Source organism: Podarcis gaigeae (genome assembly GCF_964106915.1).
Source record: "Podarcis gaigeae genome assembly, chromosome: 8".
NCBI lineage: Eukaryota > Metazoa > Chordata > Lepidosauria > Squamata > Lacertidae > Podarcis > Podarcis gaigeae.
In genome coordinates this window covers 36,067,530-36,094,833 of record NC_139684.1, presented here as the reverse complement: position 1 = coordinate 36,094,833, position 27,304 = coordinate 36,067,530, and the positions used below count along the sequence as shown (strand labels likewise).

The 27,304-nt window shown below is 41.8% G+C and overlaps 1 protein-coding gene across 1 annotated transcript in view; it reads left to right on the top strand.

Moving 5' to 3' along the window:
- Window positions 1-23,340, top strand: part of CDH13 (cadherin 13) — a 599,046-nt gene extending 575,706 nt beyond the window's left edge. The window contains exons 12-14 of the mRNA XM_083752927.1: window positions 5,104-5,334; window positions 7,470-7,685; window positions 20,440-23,340. Of these exons, the coding sequence (XP_083609053.1) occupies window positions 5,104-5,334; window positions 7,470-7,685; window positions 20,440-20,447 (455 nt within the window). The 3' untranslated portion in view covers window positions 20,448-23,340. The remainder of the gene's footprint in view (window positions 1-5,103; window positions 5,335-7,469; window positions 7,686-20,439) is intronic.
- The last annotated feature ends 3,964 nt before the right edge of the window (window positions 23,341-27,304 follow it).

The window sequence follows — 27,304 nt, the reverse complement described above, 5'->3', positions numbered from 1 at the left end:
ACGTGTCCTCATATGCACAATTTTGTATGCACATTCCCTAATATATGCAGTTTTGCAAGCCATTTCTCCAAATATATTGCTCATATAAAAAAATTTCTGCACACTTCCCGCCCCGCCCCCCACCAAACAGACACACATATTTTCAAACCTCGCACCATCTCTGTTTCAAACACATAGACTTTAATGCAGCCTCTTTTGGTTGGCAAACTGCAGTGAAAAATTCCAAGAAGTCTTCATTTCAAAGGATATCTGTATTTCATTTCACATTCTGTTTTAGGAACTGCAAGTTAGATGGCAAATGCATCTGCATCCTTACTTCTGAGCAGTTATGTATAGGATTGCACTGTTAATCCAGCCACAGTGGAGTAAGCATGCACCACATATTTCAAGCAATTTTTCTTTAAAGATGCCAATTTATGCAGATTTAATTGGTTAGATGATTAAGACTTTTTTTTAATTGACTGATAGTCCTAAGTACTGTTATTACAAAAGTGTTCTGTCATCCTTACGAAGATGTCAAACTTGCTATTGATAATTCCTTCTCTTTGTTGACTTGATCCAACTGTCTCATATACTGTATATATTTAACATATTATTATTATTATTATTATTATTATTATTATTATTATTATATAATTTTTTTATTTATACCCCACCCTTCCCGGTTTAAAAACTGGGCTCAGGGCAGCTAACATCAAATATAAAACATTGTGTCAGGACTGCCTCTAGGTCCCAGCTCACAGAGGACCAACGCCCGGTTGATGTAATGTACAAAAGTCTTTATTGAAGTTTAGTTTCCATTTCAAACCCCAGAGCGCGCAGCCCTACGTCTAGACTCTAGATCGGCGAAGTCCCCTCTGAGTCACTATCCCTTCCGCACCAGTTCAAGATCCTAGCCCGGCTCCACCTCCTGCGCTGTTCCTTCCTCCTCTGGGTCCTTCTGCCCCCTGGGGTTTCCTCCTTCCTGGATTCTTCTGATGCTGACCCCCCTGAGTCTTGCCCTTCCTTCCGGCGGGCTTTAGGACCTGGCTCCCTATCTGGGCTCCCTGCTGTGCCGCTCGCCTGGTCCCTTCCTCCTGGGGTTTTCCCCCTGGAGCCCCCCTTGCCCTGGCCATCGGCGCTCCCTTCTGTGAATCTTCCGATTCGCTGGAGAGGCTCGTGGAATGACTCTGGCCACTGTCACTGCCTCCACCCCACTCGGATTCCTCCTCCTCACTCTCCATTTGCTCCCCCTCCTGTGTCTCTGCTCCTGAACCCCTGACACATTGATTAAAATGTGACTTAAAAACAGCATAAAATACAACATAAATGCAGCATCAATGTCAATAAAATTCAAAAATTCAGGGGTCATTTTGGGGGGAGGAAACCCCAATCCATAAACATCAAATGATCACCAGGGCTAACTGGCCAAGTTGTTCCTACTAGGGACAGCAAGGAGACCAGGGAAGAGTTTAAATGTGGGGTCCCAGAAGGGTTTCTTCATAGAAAAGAAAAGGGAATAGAAGATCAGGCTAATTCAAATTGAAGGCCAGGCGGTATAGCTATAGAAAAGCTATTTAGGTAATTCCTAAATACACTTTTATAACTGCAATAGAACGAATAATGAGACTATAGTATAGTTAACTTAGTGGTTAATTCAGCTCTGGATGTGTCTATTTATCTCTAGCTTGTCTTTTGATGTATTTCTTGCTGCAAAGTTGCTAACCAGTTACAGTTTATGACCTTGACATTTGCTTGTTTTCCTTTTGGAATTCTGGTGTATTTCATGTAATTGGTTATAAATAATACACATGGATGATAAGTCACCAGAGCACACAAGAGGCAATTTTCTGCTCCTTGTATTGTACATATTAGCCGAGGGATCCTTAAAACATTTAGGGGGTGAAGATGACATGTAAACAAGATAGAGCAAATGAAAATGGTATCTGCAGATGGAGAAACAGAGCCAGATTTGTAATGCTATTGGGTTCTAAATTTTAAAAAAGAATGCAACATTTTGTTAATATAAGATAAAAAAGAGGGCATAGCAGAAAATAGTATCAGCCCAGTGGAAATAATATACACTGAATTAAAGATAGTGTTTTAATTAAGTGCATGAAAGACTGTCTTTTATGATCATATTTCAAATATTCAAATGCCTGTTTTTTCATCCATTCTCCTCTGACGTGGCTTAATAATATATCAAGAACAAAAAAAGGGGGATGTATAGGAGCCTTTTTGAAAATTCAATTAGTCCAGCACTAAGGGGGAGAAATAATTTCTTTTTCATTAAAAGGAATTCAACCCTTTACTCCTTGTGATGAGAGAGTCTTGAATTCTGACAATTCTGCCTTTGTTATGCATGTATGTATCTGTAACAGATGAGGTGTCATCCTTGGGATAATTTATCATCCTAACAACTAATATTTTATTACAGTTAGTGATTTCTTGAGATCTAAAGAAAGAAAGCATTATTTCCCCCCTTTCCTGCCAAACTTGTCAGGAGCCATTTTGTAGCCATGGCTGTTTCTCCAGCAGGGTTCTTGGGACTTTGTGACTTAGGGGGCATTCAGATGTGGCAGACATTGTGTTGTTCTCCTCATCCAGCCCCCACCTGCCTGCCTTCATACTTACAACCAATCAGCAGGTGGCTCTGTCCACTATTAGCTCTGGATCAAACTACTGTTGGTCTCTGTACTTTAACCCTCCCAATCCCAAAGGACAACAGTAACCACTGTTTCAGAGAAGAAGAAGAGTTTGAATCTAATATCCCGCTTTATCACTACCCGAAGAAGTCTCAAAGCGGCTAACATTCTCCTTTCCCTTCCTCCCCCACAACAAACACTCTGTGAGGTGAGTGGGGCTGAGAGACTTCAGAGAAGTGTGACTAGCCCAAGGTCACCCAGCAGCTGCATGTGGAGGAGCGGAGACGCGAACCCGATCCCCCAGATTACGAGTCTATCGCTGTTAACCACTACACCACACCAGAGCAACCAAGCAGCATGTTTGATGGATTCAGTGCACTAACAGTGCACTAATAGTACCCCAGAACTGTGTCTGTGCCTTCTGGATTTATATGATCATTTGTAGCTGAGAAATGTGAGGATCCCTTACTGTTTGAGAATGTTTTGTCTTGGTGGCGGCACAGAGAAGTCATTTCATTCTCCATTCACATATGTACCTATGTATCACATGGGGAAAGAATTATGTGAACCATGGACTGCATGGAGACAGTTATAAGATGAAACTGAAAGGACTGCCTGTGCTTGCCCTCCCCACCCACATTTCCAGTCTGTTGCACAAAGGAATCAACAGCCCGTTGCACTTGCTCCCCACCCCCAATACTGTGTGAATGCTTTGCAATTTGTATTATTTTTATTGAAGTGGAGAAAATATTCCAAGAGCACATAGAAGATACATGCAAGTGTATGTGTTTACTTTTGAAAGCAGTTGTTTCAAAAGAGTATGTGTGTGGCAAAAGTGACTAGTAATGAGAAATCACACTTTTCACCTTTATATAAGGCCCTTGGATCAACTTTGGAAACTGATGGAAAGTTATTAACACCTGTCAGCCCTTTGTTGGCCTAAGTAGAATGAGGTGCTGGACTTACGTCTGCTCCCAGAAGACAAGTGTCTATATGGTTCTCACAGTACCTCCAGGGGATCTGTTTCAGACACTGAGTGACAGATTGCACTGACCGCATGGTGTATAAACTGCCCTCTCAACCTCTGTGTCTGGTTACTTCCAGCATAGGTGTAAAGTGCATTGGCTGTCAGTTGCATGAAACCTGTTCTCTCTCTCTCTCTCTCTCTCTCTCTCCACACACACACACACACACACACACACACACACACTTCAATAGAATAGTGCTCATTCTCCACTGTTTTGCTGCTGTTCTTACCTCTCTAAACAAAACTGAGAAGAAACAATCTTGCTGTGAGTGTAGGTGGATGTCAACAGCTACCAAGACAGTCACATCCCAGGCCCTCTGAAAGCTTCAAGTTCCACTCCAATAAAGAGCTGGGTGGGGTGGATAGGCTCACACTGGAGAAAACAGGAATGTATTATCACCAGCAATTTTTTAAGGCACCTGTTGGTGTGTCTGATGCAGGTTCCCTGGGAGGGAGAGTGAAGAAAAAGACTGGGAGAGAGCAAGATGTCAGCAGCAAGGGAATTTCTGTCCCAGAAATGTCTGTCCCTGGAAAACTGGTGGGAAATATTGTTAACGATAAAATAACCAAGCGTATAGAAGAATAAGCCTTGTTGAAGCTAAGTCAGCATGGCTTCTGCAAGGGCAAGTCCTGCCTCACTAAACTATCAGCATTCTTTGAGAATGTCAACAAGCATATAGTTAGAGATGATCCAGGTGGCACAGTGTACTTTGGTTTTCAAAAAGCTGTTGGCAAGGTACCTAACCACAAACCCAGTCATTGGAGCCTCCAAGTAAGGCTAATCTAAGGTCAGTTCCAGGAATTATGCAATTACTTTTAGTTTGAAATTGCCCTTAATTGCATGCCTGCCTGTGATTAAACCCCATTGACTTCACAGTTTGAGCAAACATGTGTAAGATTGCACTATTAGTGCTCTGTGTAATGCTTACCCACAATATGGCTTTTTTCATTTCTCTTATATTTACTCATTTATTGATGGATGGTGGTGATGATGATGATGATGATGATGATGATGATGATTATATTTGCCAATGGTAGAATGCAGTGGGGATGAAAATAGTGCATGCATATAGATGGGCCAATGCTCACCAGAAGGAAACACAGCATTTAAAATGTATAGCATTGGCTGATGGATGTCTTGATCATGCAATACAGTGGTGCCTTGGTTTAAGAACAGCTTAGTTTATGAATAACTTGGATTAAGAACGCTGCAGACCCGGAAGTAGGTGTTTTGGTTTGTGAACTTTGCCTTGGAATAAGAACATGTTTCCCTTCCTGTTGAGTATGTTCCGTTTGTAAATTGAGTCCCCTGCTGCTATGGGAAAGCACTTCGTTTAAGAATGCTTTGGTTTAAGAACAGACTTCCAGAATGGATTATGTTTGTAAACCAAGGTACTACTGTACAGTGTACATAAATGTCCAATTCACAAAACTCTGCTACTTTTTCCATAGGTAGCCCTCCTGCAACAGGGACAGGGACACTGCAGATTACTTTGGAAGATGTTAACGACAACGCCCCCTCTCTTTATCAAGCGGTTTCATCTGTCTGTGAAGATGCGAAAGATGTGAAGGTCATCTTTGGAGCCTTAGACAAGGATATTCATCCTAATGCCGAACCATTTAAATTTGAGTTGAGCAAGCAGTCTGGACAAGATAAAGTATGGAAAATCACAAGAATCAACAGTAAGTATATTAGAAATAGTACCCCCTTCCATTATTCAATCTTTTAAGTTCTCTCTCCTCCCCACACCTTTTATCCATCCCCAACTGTTATCCACAAAATGGATCCTTGTTAAATTTCTCAACCATTCTGTCTGATATTTCCATTATATCTAAGGCTACTTTCTTATCTGTAATCAACTGTTATATATAAAACTGGTCATCCTTAAAAAATTATCAGTACTTATGCCTGAGATTCCAATTCAATATATTATACCAAGTTTCCCAAACTTGGGTCTCCAGCTGTTTTTGGACTACCTCCCCCATCATCCCTAGCTAGCAATACCAGTAGTACCAAACAGCATTAAACTTTGTTACTAAGCATTTTCTTCATATTTTCCTCTTCTTCCTTCTGGGACTTGTGTTTTGCTTCCAAGTCTGCCTCCGCCTCACAAAAAAGCTTTGATCACACATACACACCATATATGTAGAGCACAGTTTTTGCATGGTTGAAGCATACCATTTTCCCCAGAGCTACATTTCCCAGCACCATTAAATCTACATTTCCCAGGATTTTTTGTGGGGAGCAATTTGTGTTATTTGTATGGTGTGGCAGAAGCGCAGCTTCCCGCTTCATTCAAGTGCCTCTGTTTTGTCTGAAAAGCAACAAAGCACCTTAAGCTTATTTGAAAGTGGGACCAATGTGCTGAAATACAACCTGAAGACAGTCCAACTAAATCTTGGTCGTGGGAAATGGCCAAGCAGTAAGAATTTTCTGATGCTATTGTTGAAAGCACCGCCTTTGGCCACAATACACAAATCCTGGCCAAAGTCTCCCTGATAGGCTCTGAGATTGACTCAGACTGTTATAAAAGCTGTCCAAAAATTCAGTGACACAAAGGAAGTCAAGAGGCTGACAGATTTCTGCTGAGGGAGCCCTTAAGTTTTGATGCACCTCTGAAGTGCATTGAATTATCTTCTGTTACAGTGTGTGGGAAATTTTGCCACTTCCTTAGCAGAAAATGAACACTCAGGGAGTCTGAACCAGCTCAGTGCATTACAGCCATCCCATGCAATGTAATGACTAGCACACCTGGTGGGTTTCTATTCTCATGAAATTGCAGGTGTGGGGAGAAGTGTTTCACTGTCATATGTTTTCTCCTGCTGAAGCCATTCCTCAGCAGATGCCTTTCTACCTGCTCAATTATGATTGCAAATAGACACATTCGGGCCTTCACTGAGCTTTAGTAATGGTTTGAGATCTATCAGCATACAGAGCCAGATTTGTTTAGCTTTGTTAAACATTTTCTCAGATAGCAATACAAACTTGAGAAGTGTTGATACGTTAGGTCATCATGGAAGCAGAATTAATGGTTACCCATTTTTGGAAGGAGCTATGAATAAACATTAATATAAAAAGGGTTGGGATATGGCTTTAGTTGAAATGTTGACACATAAAATCACACTGGCTAGGTGGAGTCAAAAGAGGAATAATTTTGGATCAAAATGGTTTGCTTTTGCAATGCATGTGAATAAGAAAATTAATGATGTAATTCTGCCATCTCTTTATGCTTCTTGGTAGAATTCTAGCTGTTTATATTTGCTGTAGTAACATTAATAATAATAGCAGCATCTGTTATCTTTCTACTGTGTTTCGTAGAGAGTAATTCTTGTGTGATTTTTGCTGTGCCTATTAGTCTCTGGAACTGAGTTTTATTCACAATTTAAATTATGTTCAGAATTTTATGTTTTGAGTTACATTCTTTGCAGCACTTCAGGAACTGCCTTTGCAACACTGGTTTCAAAACTTATTTTTCTTCCTTTTTTTACATAAGAATGGGTGATGGAGTTAATGCTTCAGGAATTTGATATTTGTGGATTTCTCTAAGGTATTTGTCTATCTATTTGAAAGAATTTCTAAACTTCTTAATACTTTAAAAGATCAAAACCGTATATGCAACATTCATAGAAACAATAAGGCAGTATAAAAACAGATACAACATTTATAAAAAGCAGTAAAACAATGCTATAAATGCAGATTGTAGTAGGAATCCAATAATCTTTTAAATCAGGGAGAACCTGGGCAGAGAAAGATATCTTTACAAGACGTCGAAGCTTTTTTTAATGTCCCCTAATTGTTGTTTCCTCTTTCATTTCAGACACCCACGCCCAGCTCATTCTGCCACAAAACTTGAAGAAGGCGAACTACAACATCCCCATCTTGGTGACCGACTCAGGGAAACCGCCTCTAATTAACAATACAGAACTGAAAATCCAAGTGTGTTCCTGCACAAAATACAAAATGGACTGCAGCGCATCTTCGACCCTTCACCTCAGCATGGTCCTCTTCTTCATTTCACTCTTCAGTTTATATTGTAAGTTTCCCGAAAATGTCTAACACTAGAGTTAGTTCACACTTAACCTGGTTCTATTGATTGATGTGTTCATGCCACTGATGGGGATGAAGAAGCAGGGGGAAGTTCATTCAGAATGGGACCTCTTTCATCAGTATCCCACCCCGCCCCACCCTCGTCATCCAGCCATGATCCTATCTAGCTGAAGTAGCAGCCAGCCATGGGTTGCCATTTTCCCAGAATACTGCAGGGCATCTGCTGTGGGGATGTTTAGAGAGGCAGGAGAGGATATGTTATTTGATGATATCCTTCCTAACTTGTGTTAGCAAGTTCTGTATCTTAGCAGAGTTCCAAACATTCCCCCTTTTTAAATTTGCACAGTGGTTAGCTTGTTGCAGGCTCATCTGAGCCTCACTATATAATATTCCTGATAAGATCTCTTCTTATCCCTCTTAAAAAGAGGAGACATGACAATCTTATTAAAGTCACTATAAAAGTAGTTTACTCACAGTATCATCAGTTCACAACTGGATCCCTAAAGGCAGACTTAGGTTGCTATATATATATTTATATATATGTGGAACTGTCCCATAAGGGAGTTAGTCCCAAGTGACTGTGAACAAGTACTTTTGCTCACATGTAGAAAAACAAAATGGAGAAGCAGAGAAAAGAAGGAGGTATGCTCCTCTTGCCCAGATTAGGCCATGCCCACATCTAGTCACATGCAGATGAAGTTGTCCCAGCTCAGAAGAAAACAGGAAGTTTTCTCCTGGCTGGTATAAAATATGTTGTACTTGACTGCTATGTGTTTCACATCCTACACCTGCCACAGTGTCACTCTTGATCTGTGTGGGAAGTTAGCTTTTAGCTGCCTTTTGCTCAGCAGAGGCAACAGTGCTGAGGAGCCTTGCTAGGATGCAGTGGCCTCAAAGGGTGCTCAGTGTGTTGACTCTAGGCCTGCCTCTGATGATGACAGCTCTTGATTTCAGAGTTGCCGACTCAGCTCTAAATCAAGCAACAGGGAAAATGAATGATGCTCATTCAGAGAAGGCATAAATCAGATTATCAACAGAAAAATAACAGTTGTAGACTTTGTTGTTGTCGTGTCCGACTCTTCGTGACCCCATGGACCAGAGCACGCCAGGCCCTCCTGTCTTCCACTGCCTCCCGCAGTTTGGTCAGACTCATGTTTGTAGCTTTGAGAACACTGTCCAACCATCTCGTCCTCTGCCGTCCCCTTCTCCTTGTGCCCTCCATCTTTCCCAACCAGGGTCTTTTCCAGGGAGTCTTCTCTTCTCATGAGGTGGCCAAAGTATTGGCGCCTCAGCTTCAGGATCTGTCCTTCCAGGGAGCACTCAGGGCTGATTTCCTTAAGAATATAAAGCAGCGGTGGGGAGACTGTGGCCCTGAACTCCTATCAGCCCTATCCAGCATGAGCAAGTCTTGAGAATAATGAGAGTTATTGAGTCCCACAACAACCAGAAGGCATCAGATTTCTCTCCCCACCCCCATTCCTAGACTTACATTTCTTTTTTCAGGCTACAACCCTCTCGGTTCCAAGTGCCCTCCTCTCACCCTACCCTATAAAAAGCATCAGTCAGAATAGCAGTTTGCACAACCCACTAGGGAAGATAAGAACACTGACAAAGTTAAAATAGTAACAATTTATTTCACAATTATTCAAAATCCAAGTAAAGCAATTAATTCAACAAAATTGATGAACTTGATCCAGTGATATGAGTCTGATAGTCTTTACACCTTCAGTGCCCTCCTCCTGCTTCTTAGTGCCCCCACTGCACCCCAAGAGGCAGAACCACCCACTTTGGGAACCACAGATCTAGACTAAGGTTACCAGATGTTTCCAGGGACAGTCCCTGGATTTGCAAATCAGTCCCCGTACAAAATCCATTGAAGTTGAAAAGTGCCTTCGGATTCATTGAAAGAATCTGGTAACCTTAATCTAGACACACAATGGACAGTGCATTAAAGCTGCAATATTCCAAGTGTGCATTAGCCATGCCTTCTCACCCCTGACCTACTGAATTCCATCTGCTTGGATGTGAGCAGAACTCTCTGATCAGTGGGGGACTCTGCTGGTCATGTGGAGATTTCTACTCTTGTACAATTGAACATAAGTACAATAACAACTGCAGACCTTCTGTTAACAACATAGGATAAGGGCTGCATGCATGGGGGCATGGGTGTACAGGAACTGGGGGCAGGTCTTGTGTGTGCACCCCTGACCCACCCCTTCCTTGAAATGTTGTGTGTTCTCATGAACACAGTTTGATGTCAGTTAATCTCTGGTCAACCTGATACAACAATAATGGCCGCAGATGAAAGCTGCTTTCTGCAGTATTTCCACAGGTTTAACTATTTAGGATTACAGTGGTACCTCGGGTTACATGCGCTTCAGGTTACAGACTCTGCTAACCCAGAAATAGTACCTCGGGTTAAGAACTTTGCTTCAGCGGCGGCAGTGGGAGGCCCCATTAGCTAAAGTGGTGCTTCAGGTTAAGAACAGTTTCAGGTTATGAACGGACCTCCAGAACAAATTAAGTACTTAACCCAAGGCACCACTGTATATCCAACTAAATTCTACTCAGAATAGACCCTGTTAGTCTCTGCAGAAAGTAACAGAGAAATCAGGTCAAGGAGCCATCTAACCACATCTACTCAGAAATAAGTCCCATTGAGTTGGTGCTTACTCTCAGGTAGGTGAGGTTAGATTTGCAGCCCAAGAATTTATGCTTTTGGATTTCTTACCCACCTTTCACCACTTTGCTACATTGCCAAACATCTATCTTTCTTTCTTTCTTTCTTTCTTTCTTTCTTTCTTTCTTTCTCCCCGATTCCACACACAGAGATAGTCCAAATATTTATCAGAATAATCAAAGATTACGGTGCTGTAAAAAAGAAAAAAAACAACATGAGAGACCCTTAATGTGTATTGAGCAGATGAAATATCCCCATCACTGGTGGCAAAATTATGGGCTTAATTTTTTTGCTCGCACATCCAGAAAGAGGGAGAGGAAAAAAACCTGCTTACTTGCTTGGCTTCGCTCTTGGTGCTTATACTTTATGAGCCACTTCTGCCTGGGAGGTAAATCCCTCTGTCAAGTGAGGATTTTGCTTCCCACGCCAAATTTTGTGCCTGCGTGCATACGTTTGACAATCTGGAATGGAGGATAGATAGCACAATGTGTGAGCCATTCAGTACGACTATGAGCCCTCTGTGAATCTCTTGCCAGAACAAAACATCTTGGTATTATCATTTAAATGAAGCAATTATTATCTAAGCTTGGGATATGTTCAGGAAGTCAGTGGAATGATATGTGGTTGAGGTTTTTATTTTATTTGGGTTGGGGGGCATTGAATGAGTTTAACTGCTCTGAAAAACTGCAGGATGGCAAATAATCTCGAAACAGCATATGCAATGACTGCCCCTAGCAGTAGATTGGATGAATTCCAGCTGCATCAACCATGTGAAGGGAGAAAGCTAGTATTCTACAACTGAGTTATACTCAGAATGGATCCATCAAACTTAATGGACTTAAGTTAAGCCAGAGCTGCACCATACATTTAAAGCACATCCACTGCATATTTATTTATTTATTTATTTCATAAGTAAATTATCAATGAAAAGAACTGACAGTAATAATTGAAGTCTTTTGAAGAGTTAAATAACAATAGACTAGAAACAGATGGAAACTCACATCAACTTTCTAAACACCTGGGTAAACTTGTCTAAAAAAAAAGAAGAGTTTTTAGCAGGCACCAAAAAAGAGTACGGTGAAGGCGCCTGACTGATATCAGTAGGCAGGAAATTCCAAAGTATAGCTGCTGCCATATTAAAATAGTGTGTACAAATGTGGAACAGGTACAATTTTGTATGCCACCTGTAGCAGTGCCGGTTCTGCCAATTGCAATGGTTGAGTGGGCATATATGGGGTAAGGCTCATCTTGTAAGTAAACACAGATCTCAAGCTAACTTTTCCCCAAAGAATCCTGGGAGATGTAGATGCTAAGGATTCTGGGAACTGAAGTTCTGTGAGGAAGAAACTGTTGTTCCCAGTATTCTTAGGGGGAAGTCATGTGCTTTAAATGTAAGTTGGGTGTGCTTTAAATGTATGTTGTGGATCTACCCTTAGTCATGTCCATTAATTTCAGTGGTTCTACCCTGAGTAGATCTAACATTGGATACAGACCCTATTTTTGTTTGTTTTATAGCATTTATATCCTACCTCCCCCCCCCCAAAAAAAATAGCTTAAGGCATAGTCCTCCTCCTCCCCATTTTATTCTCATAACAACCCTGTGAAGTAACTTGGGCTAAGAGATAGTGACTGGCCCAAGGCCACCCAGTGAGCTTCATGGCCAAATGGGGATTTGAACCCTGGTCTCCCAGGTCCAAGTAAAACACTCACCAGTACATCACACTGGCCCTCAGGATCAAAATGTGCTCTGGAATTTTTGGGTAGGCAAACCTAGATCTCTGCAGGTCATCTAGGCTTGTTCTGTGTGTTTTACCAGTTCCTACAAAAAAAAGCCAAAAAGCAATTAATGACCAAAGAAAATGTTAAAAAAAAACAAATAAACATTATTTAAAACAACTTATTTTAGCAGTGGAATATCACATTATTAACACTTTCAAATTCCCAGAGAAACAAAAACAAAATATTTTACTGGCATTAAAACAATGACAATGTTATGTTGGTGCTGGGAGGACTTCTCTAGGTAGAAGATTTGTATGGTGAGCTTCGCTGGACTTTTAACATAGACCAGCTGCTGTACAAGAGTAGCTTCAAACTGCATTGGTGGTTCCTCTACTCAGTATGCTACTCATTACTCATGGGTACAGCAATTAATGCAAGCTGATTTAGGAGCTGAGACATGCTTTCTGCCACACCCTAAAAAGAGCCACTCACTTCCTGTATGTCGTTCATCATTGACTGTAAAGAGTTCCCAGTTTGTGAACTTCAGCTCACGTGCTGGGATTATATGCAATCAGGACACCCACAGAAAGGATATATCCAGAGTTCACACAGCCATTACAGGTGCATGGGACCTGTCATGATGGTCTCATTGACCATCAGGTCCAGTCCGCCCATTGGGGCAGGGTGAAGCAACTACCTCATGGGCACCCTGCCTGCCCCACCACCTCTGATGGAGAAGAGGTGCTGGGGTCAGTGCTGCTTTCTGGTGACATCTCAGGGGATTTCATTGGACTTCCATGAGATCTAATGGAGTGTGCCAGATTTCATGAGATTTTGGTGAGATCTCACTGGAAATCAATGCCAATACCAGTGCCACTTCTACACTGATGGTGGTGACAGGTCACAGTGAGGTGGCATTTTGCCTCAAGTGGCAAAGTGCCAGCCCTGTTGAACACCAACACCCATCAGTTTCTGCTGACATGGCCATCAGTCAGGGATGATGGGGTCCAGCAATAGCTTATGGGTCACATGTTAGCTACTCTTGGAACAGGAGTCTTCCTCAACCTGGTGCCATCCAGATTTTTGGAAACACAACTCCTGCAAGCCCCAGCCAGCATGTAAAAAATTAAGCCACAGATAATAGTGAATACTTTTAAAAATCCATCTTGCCCCCTAGAGAAATTGGGAAAATGTTCCTTCCAGACTCTAGAAATAGAGGATTTCAAGAGCCCATTTGCACATAGTTCTATCATACGCAAAAGTTGGTGCCCCACATTTCCTGTCCATTCTAGAATAGATATGAACACTACAATGCTACAGTGGTACCTCTGGATGTGAACGGGATCCGTTCTGGAGCCCAGTTCGCATCCTGAGCAGAACGTAACCCGCGTCTGCGCATGCATGGGTCATCATTCGCCACTTCTGCATGTGTGCGTGATGTCATTTTGAGTGTCTGCGCATGCGCATGCACGAGCGGCAAAACCCGAAGTAACCCGTTCCGTTACTTCTGGGTCGCCGCAGAATGCAACCCGAAAACACTCAACCTGAAGTGTCTTTAACTCGAGGTATGACTGTACTTTGAAATGAGCTATAGGAGCCAAGAATTGTTCAGTCATTTTGAAGTCAGCCTAAGCAACCTTTAGTGCTCTCCCTTTTCCAAGTTGCCTTGGGGTCTAGCCAGGTCTGCAAAGTTTGACTTTGGCAGTGATAAGTAAAACACTCCATTACCCTGCCGGAAAGTGAGGAGGCAAAGACTGAACTCGATGTGAAGAGACTAAATGAGTTTTGTGGAGTCTGCATTGAAATTAATTTGTCAAACTAAGTGTGAAAGGCCTCAGGTGTGCTGGGGAATGGCGCATCACACAGATGCCAGGACTCTTGATTGCAAATAAACCTCAAAGATATCCTTGTATTTAACTATCTATTAATTTCCTCAAGCCTTCCAGTTGAAGTGACAATTCCTGGTAAGACTTCACCCCTGGTGAGTCCTCTGCATCTACCCGCCCCCTACTTATGATGATGCCACTCTTTCCCATTTCAGCAATGAACCAGAAGACCTAAGATGCAATATAGTCTCATTTCCCCCTCCAGTCTACAAATCCAGAAGACATAAACCATTAAACATTTCATTAATTGGATGATTTAAATCTATTTGAGTCTCAAGCAAACAGAATTTGGGGAAACAGTTAATGGAGCAAAGCAGCCTCCCCCAACCTGACAGTCTCCAGGTGTCAGATTGCAAATGGCATCGTCACATGGGTCACACTCTGACTAGGGCTGATGGGACTTGGAGCCTAATAGCTTCTGGACGGCACTGCGTTGGCTACCCCTGCAAAAGAAATTTCTTAGCAGCCACGTGAAGCTTGCTGATCCTATATATTTACACTCCATTGAAATGAATGGGTGAAGCCAGGAACTTGTGGATGATTTCACACAAGAAATAAATACATATAGGAAATATGTATTCTATGCATACACATCCACATAAAGAGGAAAAGAGACGATGAATAAATGTGAAAGATAAGTGTATCCATAAGGCATAAATACTTGATCATTCGGAAATATTCCTACTATGTGATCCAGTTGTTTTTTTATCAGCTTTTCCTCAGAAGTGAAAGCAGCACTTGAGAAGATTAAACCTTGATGCCTTATGTGGTGTATCTTGAGGAGGAGAGGGGGGAAATGTTTAATAATCCCTGGTTTTGACAGAGCTAAATTACTGGTTTGTAATAGACTGTGTTTCTTTTCTGGGCGGTTTATTAATGTCAGGCGTATGACTGCCGAGTCATTTTCTGAATTGTTTTAAAACAGTCTATAGCTAAAACTAGCCAATAATTCACAGAAGATAATTTACTTGACAAATTTTGGCTGCTGCTCTGCTGGCAGGGAGGCCACAGAAAATCACAATTTCAGTCTGCTCAAGTTTATCAATTTTTTATCTAACCCAATTTATCTCCTTGTCTCCCATGGGATTCAGTATTCAGTGTGTGATATTCCAAACTGCAGCAGTGTTGGAGGACTTTCAGCATTCCAAATTAAAGCTACACCAGCTGATTTTTTTATTTGTTGCCAAGGCCACGTGGTGCTTTCTTTTCTTTCAACTTCCCACCTTCAGTTGCATTCCCTGATAGTGCAATATAGTTTCTACAGAGTAGCATTTTCATGATTAGCCACTGGTGACATTGCCAACTCTAGATATATGTGAGAGCTCCCACTATGGATCTCAAGGATCTTCAAAGTCCTAAGGGTTCTCTTGCTGTCAGAAAATACCTAGTGAGCTCTTCACTCAGAGGAGTTTAGCGCCTTTCATATCCTCAGAGTCCTTCTGAGATCTACTTGTTTAAGCAGTCTTCCTTCCCCCATTAATCACTATATCACCAAGTGTGTTGCCTCTCCTTTTCTTCAGCTAACCCTTTCCCTCCTTGACTCACCACTGGGGTGGCTAGCCCCAAATCACTGCCTTTTCCTTCACAAGAACATAGTAAGAGCCTGCTGCATCAGGCAAGTGGCCCATCGAGTCCAGCATCCTCTTCTCACAGTGGCCAGCCAGAGACCTGTGGGAAACTTGCAAGCAGGATATGAGCACAAGAGCCTTCTCTCCTCTTGCAGTTTCCAGCAACTGGAATTCTCAATTATATTTGCATATTCAAACATCCCTTTCCCAGGCAAAGTAAAATTCCCAGGGCATATTCCAATTAGCCAAAAGACACACAAAGGCAGGGTTTGGGAGGGGGGTGTCCTAAGGAGAGTCCCAAGGGCCAGATTAGCCTGAGGTTCTCCATCGCTGGTATAGAAGAAAGCATTCTGGCATTTTTAAAAAAGCAGTCGTGAATTTCCTCCTCCCATCCTCCTTTAGGGAGGGAATGTGGGTAAATCAGCAACCTGAACACTGTTGACTGTCTTGTTAGCACTTTGATTCTGATCAGCTTCCCATCTCCCTGTTCAGTAGCAGTCAGGTTTTATTGAACCTTATGCTGAAAGTGCATGTTTTTAATCATCTGAAGATTAATTCAATAAATATCTGGAGAGAGGGTAATTGTGCTTCTCCCCCCTGAAGAAACTGAGTGATCAGCTAGCAAACTTGAGCATCTATCCTTATCAACCAAATGACTGTATATTACTAGAGCCAACTTGAATGGCTTTAAAAGAGAATTAAACAAATTCATGGATGGCTGATTTCATGGCTTTGCTCAGCCTCCACAGTCATTGGCAGTATTGCTCATGAATGCCAGCTGCTGGAAGCCACAGGTGAGGAGAGTGCTCTTCTGCTCAGGTTCTGCCTTTAGACTTCACATTAAGGCATCTAGTTGGCCACTGTGAGAACATATTGCTGAACTAGACGACCATTGGCCTCATTCAGTTCTTAACATTTTCTGAATGAAATTGATCATTTAAGTCCATTCCAGTCTTAAGACCTGGTTTTGCAATAGAAATTGCCTCAGTTACTCTGGAGGATGGCCTGACCTGCACTGTGAAAAGAACAGCGGAAGTGCTATCACGTTGACTCATTTTCATCATTACTCAATAGCACTTGATACCACCAGCCATGGTATCCTTTTGGGCCATCTGGCTGGAAAGGACAAGCTGTCAGGCTCCGTTCCCATCTGGCAGGCTGGATCCAGGTGGTGGTGCTAGGAGACTGCTCTTCTACTCCATCACCTTTGGTCACCACAAGGTTCTGTTTTGTTTTCTATGTTTGTTAACAAATACAGTGGTACCTTGGGTTACATACACTTCAGCTTACATATGCTTCAGGTTACAGACTCTGCTAACCCAAAAATAGTACCTCAGGTTAAGAACTTTGCTTCAGGATGAGAACAGAAATCGTGCTCTGGTGGCGCGGCGGCAGTGGGAGGCCCCATTAGCTAAAGTGGTGCATCAGGTTAAGAACAGTTTCAGGTTAACGTACCTCCGGAACAAATTAAGTACATAACCCGAGGTACCACTGTACATTAAAATGGGTGAAGTCATCCAGAGGTTTTGGCTGAGATAGCCCCAGTGTGCAGCTGACATACAAAGCTATTTATTTTGTTCCAATATTTCAAGTTCAGGGAGGGACTAGAATTGATACTACAATGTCTGGAGCTAGTTCAGGAATTGATGGAGTTTAACAAAGTAAAAACTTAATCCTTACTACAGGGATGAGGAATCTGTAGCCCTCCAGCTGTTGTTCCACCCCCCTGGACCCCAGCTAGAATGGCCAATGATCAGAGTTTATGGAACTTGCAGTCTAGCAACTTACAGAGGAACATGTGTTCCCCACCACTGACTTACTAGATGGAGCTACTATTAATGAAGAATGCTGGTGAACTAGGTAGGGTAGTTCAATCTCTTCTGGGTGAGATTGCATTCACCCCAAAGGTGCAGGGTACCCAGCTTTGGGTTAGTACAAGATCTATTGCTTTCCTTGGAGCAGAAGTTATGGTGGTTACCAGGAGGACTTAGATGACCTTTGACTTAGATGATCTCCATTTTGGATCTTCCTCTTGAAGAAATGTTATGTTAAACATAGCATAGTTTCTTGGTCAAAAATGATGGAACCCTAATCACATAATTCCTGAGCTAGAGAAACTCAACATAAAATTTGATTTGAGTAACAGACCAGTCATATTAACAAACAAATATTTTAGTAGTATTATAGTATTCCACACAATGCCCAATGTGCCTGTATCAGAGATACAGAAACAAATTATTCAAAACAAACAGCAATAGCTATCTAGCAAACAAGTAACAACCATTGGGGTCTTGTTTAGTCAGTATATGTTTAGCAGTCAGTGGAATGCGCAGTGGAAATGGAGGCCACAACTGTGAAATTATATGCATGCTAATAAGTCCCCTTCTCTTTGGGAGTGTCATCTCTGTATGGCTGGTAAGAACAGTTTTAACAATATTTGGATTTAAAAAAAAATCTTCCAGAGTCTTTGTTTCTTTGTGCTTTAAGCGTAGAGGTCCATTGCAAACTGATGAGGAAGGCAGCTAAACAAAGACATTGTGTTATAGCCAACCAAGTCATCACAGAAATAGAATGACTTCCACTTGTGCAACAGAACTTCTCCTCCCTTTCTCCCCACAAACACTTCTCCAAAATCTGTTCTGGAGACTTCCCTAGCCCTCCAGAAAAGATGTGGAGGGTTGTGTGGGGCACATGGGGGTAGAAGTGAGGGAGGGGAGAGTTTGTTACATGAGCAGAAATCATTGGTTGGCTTCAACCCAACATCTTTGAATTAATGATGATAAAACATTTCAGAAAAGTAAGTAGAACATTACTAGTATTTTTTAAAAGATACACACTGCTTACCGTATTTTTCCATGTATAACATGCCCCAATGTATAAGATTACCTCTATTTTGCTACAGCCACCAAATGTCTGCACACTTGTTGCCAAAAGTCCACCTGCCCACTCAACGCAACCACAGCCAATTGCATGCACATCTCACTGCTGCCGTAAATTGCCCGCCCAATTGCCGCAGCCAATCATCAGCAGGCCTTGCTGCAGCAACCAATCACACACCCAATCACCTCTGCCAATCTCTTGCTGGCTGCTGCCATCAATCCCCCCCCCCCCCACTATCCATGTATAAGATGACCCACAATTTTTGCCTTTTATTTCTAAGGAAAAAATATTGTCTTATACACGGAAAAATACAGTATATTCACACAATCTCCATTAATCTGGAAAATTAGCCACCATTTCTTGGGGTTACCTGATACAATTTCTTTCTACTGGAAGTCTATTTATTCCCAAAGTGGTTGTGCGTGCTTGGTCATGGTCTTAGAGACAATGTCCCACAAAACAACATAGACATGCATTGCGTAAGAGATGAGAAGGTTTTGAGCCTTCAGGTATTCTTGAACTCCAATTCCCATCAGCCTGCATGGCCAACATTCAGGGATGGTGGGAGATGGAGTCCTGCATCTTCTGGAGGGCTGCAGGTTCCCCTCACCCCTACCTTATACCAAATCAGATCATTTCCCTTTCTAGCTCACTGTGATTCCCCCTCCGAGAGCCAAAAGGGCGGGAGGGCTCAGCCGCTCACTCTTGGAGTAACTAGCACAGATTAAAATCTCCATTTCACTCATAAAAATGCATTAAGCATATGAAACAAATCCATGCAGTTATTACTGTGATTATGAGTATGCCCAGATAGTTAAAGCTGTGTTAACTCTATATTAAATGATCTTTAATATGTACTCAAGGGTGAGTTTATATAAGAACATAAGGAACTTACCATTCTTAATAAATGAAGAAAAGCCCCGCTGGATCTGACCAAAACAGATGCCTCTGTGGGAAGCCTGCAAGCAGGACCCAAGTGCAGCAGGAACTCTCCTCACGTGTGATGCCCAGAAGTTGGTGTTCATGGTAGAACATCTCCATTGTGGCTAGAACCACTGGCAGCCTCCTCTTCCAGGAATTTGTCTAATCCGTTTTTAAAGCTGGTGACTTCCTGCAGGAGTGAATTTCATAGTTTAAGCATGTGATATGTGGAGAGATACTTTCCTTTATCTATCCTGAATCTTCCAACATTCTGTTTCAATGGATGTTCCCAAGTTCTGGTACAGTGGTACCTCAGGTTAAGTACTTAATTCGTTCTGGAGGTCCGTTCTTAACCTGAAACTGTTCTTAACCTGAAGCACCACTTTAGCTAATGGGGCCTCCTGCTGCTGCCACACTGCCAGAGCACCATTTCTGTTCTCATCCTGAAGCAAAGTTCTTAACCTGAAGCACTATATCTGGGTTAGCGGAGTCTGTAACCTGAAGCGTATGTAACCTGAAGCGTGTGTAACCCGAGGTACCACTGTATTATGATAGTATTAAAGGAACACTTGTTCCTATATTATTCTGAATGGACGTTAAACATTTTGGAAGACATTTCTCCATGTCCCACCACTGTTTTAATTAAAGCTGGTAGGGGTAGGCTCTTCTAGGTAGTAGCACCTGGGCTCAAGAACACTCTCTCAAAGGCCATTAATAGCACCTTCCCTTTCTGTTCTTGATGCCTTGTAAACATTAATAGCACACAGAAATCCATTGATAGATTATGGATCCTCTTGCAATTTCCTGAATGTCTCCCCCTCCCTCCGCTTTGTTTCTCATTTTGCATCTCAGCTTCCTAGACTGGATTTCTGAAGATATATTACTCAAGGGCTGCAATTGACCAATGTAACATTTTGAACTTTTATCCTCCAGCTGTAAATAATTGCTTCTGAACATGGGTAATTTAATGTGCCTTGCTTAATCATGTGCAAGCAATCAAGTCAGCAAAACCTTCAGATTAAAAGGGATATATATATAATTGTCACCTGCTTGCTAATAACCACACATTATTTGCCCATCGCTTAGGTCTGTAAGAACTCCTGGCTGACACCTGAAGCTGACATTATTGAGTTGCCATGGTGACAAGCAAGCAAAGGATATGCCATCCCAGTCAGAAGATCACCTTTGACTCTTACAATTCCTTCACTCCTAAGCCTCAGTCGTGCCAGATGTGGCACTTTGCAACTTCACTATGTCTGTCCTCCCAGCTGCACGATAAGTTTCTGACAAAAAACCTCCTGCCTCGGTCTGACTTTACCAATGGGTTTCTCGCCCATGAAGACGGACGGTTGATGTAGTTGCTCGCCGAACGGTTACAAAATAAAAACAAAAACACCACATAAATCTGATCTTCTGGGAGCAGAATTACAGAAGGACTCCACCTCCCCTCTCTCTCTGTTGACTTGTTGCTATTCAACTGTTTTAAAAAAAATTGTCTGTGGGTTAGTATTTGTATATGTATGAGTGTATGTATATGTATATATATTTATATAGAGAGAAGAGATATACAATAGGGTTAGCTTTTGTATGGCATTCGCCTTAGGCTCACGGTCAATGGAGCAGAGCAGCACAAAGGCTCGGTAACAGATCAACATACCAATAATAGCTTAACTCGCTGTGTAAGCTGCATATAGAAGGAGAGATCCAATATTAGTCATACTCAGAGTAGACACACTGAATCAATGCACCTGAGTTACTTGAGTTCCACTGGTCACAGTGGGTCTACTCTGAAGCACGACCAACAGAGAACAAATTGTGGTGGTACCATGAGAAATGACCACTTTGGTGGCACTTCCTTAAGAAAAGAAGTCTGGTACCATTCTCCAAAAGGTAAGGCGCCTTTTGTTAATTCATCCTTCCTGTTCACATCCAAGAATATTTTACTCTTTCAGCTTGCTGTGGAAGGTGAGGGAAAAGTAACACTTAACTGTGTTCTAGGGAAAAGAAAGTAGCTCTTGCTGATGGATCATCTATTTAGATATTTCTGGTTTTATAAAAATCTATTTTATAGCCTGCCCCTCCTTCCCAAAGAGAGCACGGGGCAGAAAATTATTAAAAGAAAACACCTGTTTAAAAAACAAATAATAAAACATCAATGACTTTTTGATAGAGAATTAAATGATATCTCCTTAACACCTCCTCAAAGGCCTGAACAAACATGAGTTTTAAATTTGTGCCTGAACATAGGTAGAGTGGGGACGACCCAATTTCATCTGGAAGGGAGTTCCACAGGCAGAGTGCCAACACTGAGAACTCCTTTAGTGAGGTAGCCAAGCTCTTGTAACTGTCCCATTTCAGACGGTAGGTTCACATGATGGAAAATTCCAATGTAGAAAAAGGATACTTCCATATAGAATAATAACACAACAGGGAGAAAAGGTTCTAGCCCAGCCTTTCCTCCTTGACATGGATTGGTTTTGGATGCGAGAATATTCCCTGCATTGAGTACCATTCCATCAAGTGAAACCCCCCCCCCAAAAAAAAAACAACCAACCAGTGTGAAGTAGTATTGCCCCCACACAGGTTCTACATCTCAATGAGAATGAAGTCTCCGTGTTTGTACATGACAAGAGACCACACACCCACACCCTGCCTATTTGGAACAAGCAACATACTGGCACACATTGCCCAATCGCCCTTGGAGCAAGCTGGATGAACAAATCAGGAAGGCTTGATTTCTCACACCATCCAAACAAGGGATTATAGTTTGTTGCTCCCTAACAATCTACAATCCATAAACCAACAGCAAACCATGTCTTAAATGTTAGCTAGTGATCATGGCTGGTGGGGGGGGGGGGGAAGAGATCCACAATCCCAGGTTCAGAAGTAATGGGATGCCAAGCCTTATGGATTTGCTTCTTCCTCTCAGCAATGCAGGAATGTTCAATCTCAATAAACAACAATAAGCCACAAATGCTGGCTTATCATTACAACTGAACACAGCCTGTGTGTCAATTATAAATAAGAGATCAGGAGGTGTGCCCTTTGACTTTGCTATAGGCAAAAAACTGATGCCGTCATCTAGCATTTCCACCTTCAGATAATTTACAATGAAAACACTTGAGAATTCAGTGGTTGGGCACCAGGCGGTCATCAGCTTTAGGGGTGGGGGAGTCTGTAGTGTCATTCAAACTAATGCATATGAGAACACCTATCAAGATCTCCCATTGGTGGCCCTTTTTTAAAAAAAAAGTTCCTCAACAGCCTATTAATCACCAGTTCTCTCAATGCCTTTGGAAGCTAGCTCTCATTAAAGTGACACTTGAGCACACCTAGTGGGGTGGGGGGAAAGTTGTTATATAAATATATACATATATATAAAATTTGTTTTGAATATAGTATATATACATACATACACAGGTACACACACAGTTTAAATGAAAACTAACAATGAAAACTCCCTCTTTTTTCCCTCTTTCTTTTGGTCCGTGCAAAATAACCACACTTGTTTGCAAACTGTAGGAATAAAGGGTGTTCATTATGTATGAATATGAATCCTTTTTTTAAGGGGGGAAGTATTATTTGGTGAGCATGTAAGGAAATGGCAAAGTTCTAATTGTACCAAGACGTCCATCTTGTTAATAAATTGTAAATGATCCACTAAGCTCACACCAAATTTTTTTTATAACAAAGGAAATATCAGCAAAAAAAGAGAAAGAAGTATATTAAATTGACAGACTGTGGCTTTTAATAGAATTTGACAGTAACTAGGGGTAAGGTAAGTGTCTTAGACTCTTTTAATAAAGTTGCTTATTTAAAGTTTGAATTGCAGAGCTTTCTTATGCAAGAGAATGTCGCAGCTGTATATTTTGGGTTGGATTTGAACAAAAACTTACACACCATGCTGTATGTTTAAGCGTTACCTTCTATGTCATACCTCTGTTCCTACGGTAGCTTTTTATGAATCATTAAAGAAATCCAACCGCACATTTAGTTTTTCATACTCTTACACCAACTAGCAAGTGTGCCTTGAAAGGAAACCATTCTCTCAAGCTTCTTTGTTGTACCAACCATGACCAGATGTTGGCCCTTTTTAAAAAAAACACACGCTCCCCCACTCCAAATATGTTCAATGGCCAAACGATACACCATCTGCAATGATTTCCCTGTTCAGTCCAGTGGGGAGGGGGTACAGTTCAGCCTTCTTAGCCCTTTGAGTTGGGAAGCTGGCCTCTCTATTAAGACACCTGAGCCATGTTCACAGGACCTCCAGTCGTGCGCCAGAGCGCATTAAAAAAACATGACTTGGACCAATGCAGGTCAGCATAAGTTGGGTTTTATACATTGTTTGGGGAAAATGCTTTGACAACACATAAGGGACAGATCGCAATCCTGAAAAAGTCATTGCACATTGTCTACAAAAGCATGCATTCACTGTCCGTCATACTCAAAGCTGGCGCACTGAAAATATTGGATATAGATCTACTCTAAGTAGTATTTAGATGCAAACCTGAGTATCCCAACTTTTGAGAGACGGGGGATTGAAAGGTGCCAGAAAACAGGGAGTTGGAGATCCTATTATAGTGCAGCAATCTGAGAATTTTTTCTTTTTGTCTCTCTGTTGCTGCATATTTAGCATAAGGGTAAATACAGTTCTGTCTATAGCCGATGTAAACCTATCAACATGGTCCATCTCTGGCCAGTGTTGCATCACTCAGAAGGTGGAAGGCCCTTATTCCCCAAATGTTGTATGTGATCAAGATGTTTTGAAACCATAGGGAATGTGGAATGAAACATGGATTATGGATGAATCTGTGTCTTCTTTTTTTTTGCCTCATTGGCAACTAAATTTTACAAAAACAGGCACCAATCCCATTTATGTCATTTCTTAGTTTTTGAAAAAGGTTGTGATTAGGTATTCATTCAGGAATGTAAGAAGGCTTGTTAAAGCAAGCTAGCCCACACAAATCCATGAAGCTTCTAATCAAACAGTTCCATTTTTCAATGTGGTACAGACGTTGACCTTAAACAGATGCAAGCTCAGGTAAATGAAGTTGAATGAAGATTCAATTGTAAGCCTATAGGATAAGGTTGGAAAAGGAAACTGTTTTTCTTGGCACTAATGAATCTGATTGCAACAACATGTTGACCCACCACTCAGCAAATCCCATTTAGCCCTTAATTTGCTAGATTGATCATATAAAAAATGGGATTCTCTGAAGCCAATAGAACAGCAAAAGCATGCAAATATTTTATTTATTTCACTGTTGTTTTCATTTCACCCAGATATCGAGAACCTATAAAAACTTTGCTGTTGCATGAAAAAGACAACATTTAATTTTTTTTGCCTTATTTACACTGAATTAAATGCAATATTTATTAAGTGTTAAGGCACATCATGTGCAAAATCATCTGCATTGAGAGAAAGGCGCATGTAAAAACAGCCCTGGCATTAAATAATTTTGTTCTTTAAACAGAATTTTTGTTAAAAGCACAACTTTAATATAACCGTTATTAAGCTAATCAAAAAAATTGTGCTGATTAGCCGGGCAAATGCCATTTTCAATAGCAGTCACAAATGGAGAAATTGCCAGAGTGCCTTGGAAGCCTGTTCATATCTTGCTCATGTGCATATATTAATGTACATTTTTGTTCGGCGTTTGCAAAGCTGAAAGATCAAAGCAAAACAATGCCAACGGAACTTCTTCTGGGTGCCACAGCAAAATTCCAGATTAGATAAAGCACATAGCTACCCAGCCAGATTCCCACTTGACAATGAGGAGTAATTCAAATGACTGTTTTTCTTATAGATTTAGACTGATGCTCAATGGAAGACATTTTGGCTTGTCATTTCTATGCCATTCTTTCTTTTGTTATTCAACCCAATATTCACCTACACCATTTGTATGCATTTCTCTCTCTCTCTCTCTCTTCCATGAATCTTCTGAGCTGAACAGCGAAGTTATGACCCAAGGTCTCTAGAAGCTGCAATGCTTAAGTGATAGGACATGTTACACCCACATCCAAAAAGAAGACTACCAGACTAACTAAAGAACTAGGTGCAAACAGGGGAAATCAACACTTATGTGTAACGGAATGCTTCCTCTCCCCGGGGCATGCAGACTAGCAGATTATATGTTCCACAGCCAAGGATGGGGAAGAAAGTCTCCCTCCTTGCTAAGTAAGACTTGGTTAATGGAAGTCCAAACTGGGCATTCTGCCCCATTGACCAACATTCACCATGATGTGCATGCCAGGCCCATAGGGAACCCTCACAAATATCAATTTCTGGTATCATAATCTGGAAAGAGCACCTTTCACTCCCACAATGCCACAAAGTGGCAATAGTTTCAGATCTTTTCTTAGCTGCCAGCACTGTAGGTCAAACAGCCAAATGAAGCCAAAGTGGGAAAAGGTGTTCTACAGTGTAAAGTAGGAGAATATGGGGAGTCCCAATAGCCCCCCCCCCCCAATAAAGGTGCTTAGCTGAAACTTAGCTGAGGGAGAGAGACTGACTGTTGCAAAGTGAAACAGAGGGAGAAGAGGGGGTGGAGTATCATTAAATAGTAGGCTGGTCCAACCCTCTGGTTGACTCTAAGAGACACATGGCCTTAAGGCCACTCCCAGAGGAGGAGGCAACTTCACATCTCCTTTCAGAGGGGAGTGAGATAAACCTACCCCCATCAAAGGCAGGAATGGCATTCCCATTGTGTCCAATGTGACAGCATGCTCTGTGCCCTCAATCTTACTGCAGGCATAGACCATGGAATAGGGCAGGGAATCTTTCTCAGACCTACCTTGGAGATCCAGGGATTGAAACTTTTTGCAGATGTTCTACTGCACACATAGGCAAATTCAGCCCTCCAGATGTTTTTGGCCTACAACTCCCATGATCCCTAGCTAGCAGGACCCCGGGATGGTGAGAATTGTAGTCCCAAAACATATGGAGAGCCGAGTTTGCCTATGCCTGGTCTACTGAGTCACTGCCTTTTCACTCCCAAACTTCATTGCGATGGAGAGTACAAAAATGCAGGCAGCTGTGTTGAGCCAATGCATTGAGCCAAGGATCACATGACATTGGGCCAAGAGCAGCATGCAACCATAGATCAGAAGGTTGCATTTCTGTGAACAAAAGTTGCTTACAGAGGTCACACCCAGAAAAAAAAATGACCATAAAGACCAAAAGCCAATACCCAGCAGTGGGATATTGTAGCAAGAAGGTTCCCTGTACATGATAGTTGCTTTCCCACCAGTCTCAACCTTTTAAAAAACAAGCAGCAGATTAGCTCAGAAAGCAAGCGTGGATTTGCAACCCAGAGGGAACATACTTCAGGAAAGGTCTCTTAATAAACAGTAGAATCAGGGTTATGGCTTCCCACCTTGGGGAAGGGCTCAGTGATAAAGCAGGAGGCCCCTGGTGCAATCCCCATATTCCCCAATAGGAAGGGGAATCCCCCTGCCTGAAAACCTGAGGAGCCACTACCAATCTATGTAGACAATACTGAGCAAGATGGACCAATAGTCTGACTTTGTATAAGGTGGCTCCCTATGTTCCTATAAGTATCCTTTCTTGGAAAGGGTGTGTGTTTGTTGGGTGGAAAGATGTTTCGGAGAAGGACCGTAGCTCAGTGATAGAACATCATCTTTGCATGCAGAAGGTCTCATTTTCTATCCCCAACATCTCCAGGTTAGGGCTGGAGGACCAGAGAGCCACTGACAGCTACTGTGAACAAAGCTCTCACTTAATACAAGGGATCTTTTGATATTCCTGTGTAAATTCACCAATGTGCCTTCTTCACAGAGATGAGGAAGCAATTTGTTATATTTCTCACAGAAGACTGGCCTGATTCAACACTCCTGGACTTACTTATGAGTTAGAACACAACTCCCATTTGAATTATGTACTTCAGTGGATTTTTTTTTTTGGGGGGGGGTGCATTTTCACTTTTGC